The sequence below is a fragment of the Propithecus coquereli genome, unplaced genomic scaffold, assembly GCF_000956105.1.
Source record: "Propithecus coquereli isolate 6110/MARCELLA unplaced genomic scaffold, Pcoq_1.0 Scaffold404, whole genome shotgun sequence".
NCBI lineage: Eukaryota > Metazoa > Chordata > Mammalia > Primates > Indriidae > Propithecus > Propithecus coquereli.
The window spans coordinates 1,173,484-1,180,026 of NW_012149775.1; the positions used below are offsets into that span (position 1 = coordinate 1,173,484).

The window sequence follows — 6,543 nt, forward strand, 5'->3', positions numbered from 1 at the left end:
GGGGATGGAACCTTCCAGAAGTGGGCGGCTGTGGTGGTGCCTTCTGGAGAGGAGCAGAAATACATGTGCCATGTGCAGCACGAGGGGCTGCCGGAGCCCCTCACCCTGAGATGGAGTAAGGAGGGGATGGGGAGTCAGGTCTCTTCTCAGGGAAAGCAGGGGCCCTTCTTGAGCCCTTCAGCAGGGTCAGGGCTGAGCCTGGGATCAGGCCCCTCACCTTCCCGTCCTTTCCCAGAGCCGCCTTCCCAGCCCAGCGTCCCCATGGTGGTCATCGTTGCTGGCCTGGTCCTCCTTGGAGTTGTGCTCACTGGAGTTGTCATCGCTGTGATATGGAGGAAGAAGAGTTCAGGTGGGGAAGGGGTGAGGGTGGGGTCTGGGTTTTCTTGTCCCACTGGAGGTTTCACGCTCAGGCAGAAGTGTGCCCTGTCTCATTCAGGGGCCATGTTTGCTCACACTTGCTCTATTGTAAAGGATATGGAAAGTGAAGAACAAATTTATCACCTTGACGATTGTGGTAATGGGGACTTGAATCCCAGAAGTCACCGGTCACAGGGACAGGTTCCTGCTGAGGACAGACCTCCAGGAGGGCAGTTGGTTCAGTCCCTCCTTTCCTCATGTTTCTTAATCTTGGCCTAGATCTTCAGTCACAGTTCTGGAACCTTCTCTGGGTTCTAAGACTAGGGGGATTTTCTAGGACCTCATGGCCCTGCCTGTTCTCTGGCCTCTCACAGGGCATTTTCTTCCCACAGGTGGAAAAGGAGGGAGCTACACTCAGGCTGCCTGTAAGTATGGGGGACTTATCCCTGAGACCTTTGGGATAGTGTAGACAGGAGCCCATGGGGGAGCTCCCCCACCCCCTAATTCCTCCTTGTAGCCACATTTCCTGAGGCTCTGACCAGGTCCTGTTTTGTTCTACCACAGGCAACGACAGTGCCCAGGGCTCAGATGTGTCTCTCACGGCTTGTAAAGGTGAGAGCCTGGGGGCCTGATATGGGAGAGGTGGGGCAGCGGGGACACAGCTGGGCTTCTGGGAAGTCTGTGATTGGGACATTTTGAGTGTGTGGTGCCCTATTCAGAGTGTCACCACTTACTGTGACTGACCTGAATTTCTTCCTGATTATTTTTTTCTACAGTGTGAGACAGCCGCCTGTTGGGACTGAGCGATGCAGGATTCGTTCATGCCTCCCCTTTGTGGCTTCAGGAGCCTCTGACTTCTCTCTCTGCAAAGGCACCTGAATGACTCTGCGTCCTTGTTTGTGTAATGTAATGGGGTGGAGAGACCAGCCCACCCCTGTGTCCTGCCCACTCCTCCACACTGATCTGTGTCCTGTGCCGAATCATCTCTCCTGTTCCAGCGAGGAAGGGCTGGGATGTCTCCATCCCTGTCTCAGCGTCATGGTGCACTGAGCTACTTCCCTACTGAAAATAAGAATTGAATAGAAATTTGTTTTCTCAAATTCTTGTAATGAGAGGTTGATGAGTTAATTAAAGGAGGAGTTTCCTAAACTTTGAGAGTGGAAATAAATGGAAGACCTGGGAACCTTCTAGAATCCTTGTGTTTGCTGTGCTGAGTCTGTTGCAGGTGGGGACATGAGAAGGCTGTGAGGAGTTGGACTGGGCTGTGCCCAGTCTGTGCTCAGTCTATCATGGGCTTTATGAGGTCACCCCTTGGCTGTATCATCTTCACTGCTCTGTTGTCCTTGTCCCAGTAGAGCCTTGTCCAGCAGGACCTGTGATGACAGAGGCTGAGACACTACCCAGGGCAGCCCCTGCACACGGGAGTCTCTGTGGTATCAAAAGATGAACTTTCAGACCCAGAAAGCTCTTGCCCTTCTTCTAGGTCTCTTTCCTGTATTCTGTTCTCCATCTGTTCCCCAGACTTTTTATTCCTTTATTTATTTTTTTTAATTTTTATGCATAGATGATAATTGTCTATGTTTATGGGGTACATGTGATATTACGGTATAAGCATACAAGGTGTAATGATCAGATCTGGGTAATTAGACTATCCATCTCCTGAAACGTTTATGATTTCTTTGTGTTGGGAACATACTAAATCTTCTCGTCTAATTATTTTGAAATATACGGTGAATTATTAACTGTGATCACCTTACTGTGCTACCAAACACTAGATCTTATGCCTTCTATCAAACTGTATTTTTATACCCATCCCAGCCTCTGGTAACCACCATTCTATTCACCACCTCTGTGAGGTCAGTTTTTTTAGCTCCCACATGTGAGAGAAACATGAGACATCTGTCTGTCTGTTCCTCGCTTATTTCTCTTGACGTAACGACCTCCAGTTCCATCCGTGTTGCTGCACCCAGCCTTTTTACAGGAACCCAATTCTGGAATTAGAGAGGACGGATTCCACCATTTCTTAGCTCAGATAAATTCCTATTAGGTTCCTATCTCCTCTGCCCACCTACTCCGATCCCTGTCCTAGTTCTAGTAATCCTGTTGCTGGCTGAAATCCAAACTCATGGATTTATAAAGTAGGCTCTAAGTTAGATGTATATTTGTGTGGAAAATTGGACCCATAGTCAAGGATGATGGTTATTCCTAGGGGAGGAATATCTCTGTGTGCTGCAGTGTGTAGGAAAGTTGTGTGGGAGGGAGGGAGGGAGGACACAATAGCACTGGTGAGAAGAGCGCAGGTGGCGTTGATGTCAGTGTGTAAGGACAATGTCAGTGTGACAGGACACTGTGCTGTGTCTGCCACAAAACAGCACTTGCCCTGAGGCTACATTAATAAAGATCCTGTGTCTAGATTAGGGAGGTGCTCTACAGTGATCGTTCATTCCCCTGTTATTCGTCGGCCAGATACATGACAGACTGTTCCTGCATGTGAGGAACATCGTTAAAGTAAAAACAGAAATATTCCTGGCCTTGTGCAGCGTATGTTCTAGTGGGAAGAGACAGACTATGTTCTACGAGCAGAGCAAACAAGGAAAGTGTTTCTGTTAGAAGATGGTGAGTGTTATAGGGGAACATGATCCAAAGTGTGGGATGTGGGGACAGGCAAGATGGCTGTGGCACTGGGGGTTCAGCGTGGCCCTTGTTGCAAAGAAGGGAAAGCATGGAAGCTTCGAGCTCTGAGGAAAGATTTGAAGGACACGATGAAGTATCTGTGAGGATGCTGGGAAGTTCTTTCCAGGCAGGGGAAGCTCAGCGCAAACGCACCGGGGCAGGAGGGCGTCTGTGCTGTGGGAGGAGGGAGGAGGCCGGGAGGCTGCACAGAGAGCAACTGAGATGAGGTCAGAGGTGGGGCTGGAGCCGGTGGGTCCCAGGGTGTGGGGAGGGTCTGACCTTTGCTCTGAGTGAGATGGGGACTTACAGGACAGTTCTTGTTATGGTTTGAAGTGTGAGAAAAGACCACTTAAGACCGAAAGTGAGCCAAATTAGGAGTCTTTATTAGCTGGCCAGCGACTACCCTCTGCACCACCACAGACGGCTGCACAGAGAGCAGTCCCGAGCCAGGAGAGGCCAGCTCTTTTAAAGACAAAAACCATACACTGATAAATCATCTAATTGCTTGCATAAGCACAGTTATAGAAGCAAAAAAGCATTAGTCCTAACCATGGTAAAATCTTTTCTTGGGCCGACATGGTCTGGAAGGTTTTGGGAATTCTCCCCTTTTCTTAGATGAGTTCCGTAGGAGTTACAAGTCACAGCTGCAACTTTACTTTGAAGCAAGTACAACAACATTAATCTTAGCTAAAATACATTTGACATCTCATTATCCAAGCTGTATCACCTTCCACACAGGAGGCACTGCTGGGCGGCTCAGTGCTCCGGGGCGCTCCAACCCTCTGGCCCAGGCTACTATTTTATCTCGTGGACACCTGTGTGAAAGGCACCGTTTTCTTCCTTTCATTCTTAGGTGCCCTAACGAAGGCAAGATAGCAGGTTCGGGGTCAGTAAGGGTCAGCTGAAAACTTTCCACTCTCTTAAGCAAGCAAGCATAATACAGAAGCCAATGGCTGGTTATTTGCTGCTTACGGTCTCTAGGCCCTAACATTCTGAGCAGAAGAGGACATGGTGCAACTTCCCTTTTTAAAGTGTCTGTCTGGCTGCTGTGCTGAGAGCAGAACTGAGAGGCGGGAGGAGCGAGGAGTGGGGGAACAGCGGGAAAGGAGGGCAGGTTCCAGGCTGCAGGTGGCGGCTGAGCAGCGGACATCCAGGGAAGCGCTGGGTTCTGGATCCATTTTGAAGATGGACTTTACAGCGTCTCCTAGTGCATCTGGGGTGTGAGAAGAGGAGTCCAGGAGGACACGCACAGTGTGGGCTGTGTGAGCGGAAGGACGGAGCTGCCGTCGGTGGAGATGGGGACGACTGTGGCAGGGCGTGTTTGAGGAGGGGGCGTCGCAGGCATTCAGTGGAGGAGGCGCCACCAGGAGTGCAGGGGAGGGGGCTGGGGTGGCAGCTGGACAACAAGTCTGGACTTTAGGAGAAATGTCTGGGCTGGAGGAGTAGATTTGGGGGGGTGACACCATGTAATTGATATTTAAAGCCTTGAGCGGGGATGAGGTCTCCAAGGGAGTGACTGGCTACGGAAGAGAAAGGGAACAAGGGCTGAACCCTGGGCCTCCAGTGCTGAGGATCTGATCCGACCACACGCCCAGAGCCGACTGCACAGTTCCAACACCGCGTCCAGAAGGTGCAGAGACCAGGGAGCCCCAGACTATACCATATGTGGGAGTCCCCTGGATGTGGCGCTGAGACACAGAAAGTCAGGAGTGGAGCGTGACGTCCCGTGTTCATGACAAGGGTGGTTCTGATCCTGCTGGTCTTTGGGTCACATGTCCCCAGCAAGAACACAGAGCAGGATCCCCATGTATGCGCGTCCGCCCACCCGTAGGGCTTGGTAAACATGTGAGTCCTTGTTTTAGTGTGTGACACTCTGAGCAGGTGGTTCTGGCAGAGCCCTGAGTGTTGTCTAAGTGCCACCAGCAAGCCCAGTGCCCAGCCAGACTGGAGCCCTGAGTCCAGTGACCAGAGAGTGCCCAGGGTGGGTCTTACACCCATTTAAATGTCCTTTTTCCCTCAGAAAGAAAAGGGAGGACATATGTCATTAATTATGAGACATGATGTTGGGAGATTTGCATAGTGCTCTCTACCGCCAGGTAGAAGGTTCTGGTATCAGTTCTCAGCTCTGCATAGAGAACATCCCTGAATGCTGCTCTCTGACACTGTTCCCCAGACTGATTTCTCACTCACTTCTTGGAACGAACGATGGAATCCAGATTTTTCTAGTTTACACATAAAGTCATGTATATGCAATTTGGGCTAATTTTATTGGAGGGAAGGCCACAAAGCCAGGCTTGTGGCTACACAGCCAGGAGCAAAATTCACAGTCCACCCTCGGTCAGGTCCCTTGGAGGAACCCCTGCCCCTGCTGCTGGGGACAGATGCCACTGCTCACACCTCTGACACTCTGGTGCTGGACACTGGGCCCTGTGGTGAGGAGTGCTGTCACTGCTGTTCCTGGCAAGTGGACATCACCACTGCCACTTTTCCTTCTTTACCAAAATGTGTTCTGCACAGTACCAGCCTCTCTGTGTCACCTCGTCCTGGTCAGAGTCTGGCAGGTGGAGCCTCAGCCTCATGTCCGTGTTCAATGCAGAGATGATTGAAGAGTGTCCTTTCCTGTGGAGGGAGGCGGTTTCTGTCCCCTGTGAAGATTTTCAGTGTGCAATTTTGATATAGTGTGAGGGTGCAGGTGCTGGGAGGCGAGGGGTGGAAGAAGAATGACAAACTCCCGTCCTTGCAGCAGTGATGTGAGATTAGAGCTTCGTCTGGCACTTTGCAGGCTCTTGGTCGGCCGGATGAACAAGAGACTAATAAACAACATCTTTCCACCCATTCCCTTGAGAGTATGATGTTACCTCCAGCTTTCGTCTGTACCCGTGTGCACTCTTCGTCATTGGGGTGGCATCGTGATGTTAGAAACGACCCGCAGTGTCGTTAGGAAAGTAGCCAGACACTGCAAACTATATGGGCAAGGCCCAATCTTTACTTCTGATCAGAAGGGCGCCAGCGGCAGTCAGAGCAGCTTCACTACAGGGGGGTCCTCACCTTTCATCCCCAACACAGACCTGTGTCTGTGTCTCGTCCCATTGGCCGGGATTTCCACCCACGGTCTTGTTCTTACCCGACTGGCTAAGGGATGTTGCTAAGACACACAGGAAAAGGAGGTAGGGACTCTTAGGGTCGTAGACGTTTAGAGTTGGTGGGCCAGTCAGGCACAGTAAGGTGTGTGGGAGTGTGTTACTTCCTGACACTTTGGCAGAAAAGATCAAGCCAAGGTTATCTCTCCCTACAATTTCCCCCTCTTTTATGTTAGACTTTTCCACTCTTTTCTTCAAGTTCAATGAGGAGGAGATGACTTTGGTGTTCTTGGTCTTCTAACAGTAACAACCTGTTTTCATATGGGGGTGAAAGAGGTTGTTTAGTTAGGGCTGTTTCTATTACTCTTTGGATTAGTCCTCTAGCACAAGGGATAACGCAACATCCCTTTAATGTTAAGACACCAAATACAAT

At 50.5% G+C, this 6,543-nt stretch overlaps 1 protein-coding gene across 1 annotated transcript in view; it reads left to right on the forward strand.

The window, feature by feature from the left end:
* Window positions 1-840, forward strand: part of LOC105817294 (HLA class I histocompatibility antigen, B-41 alpha chain-like) — an 89,650-nt gene extending 88,810 nt beyond the window's left edge. The window contains exon 6 of the mRNA XM_012652947.1: window positions 750-840. Coding sequence (XP_012508401.1) covers window positions 750-826 — 77 coding nt within the window. The 3' untranslated portion in view covers window positions 827-840. The remainder of the gene's footprint in view (window positions 1-749) is intronic.
* The last annotated feature ends 5,703 nt before the right edge of the window (window positions 841-6,543 follow it).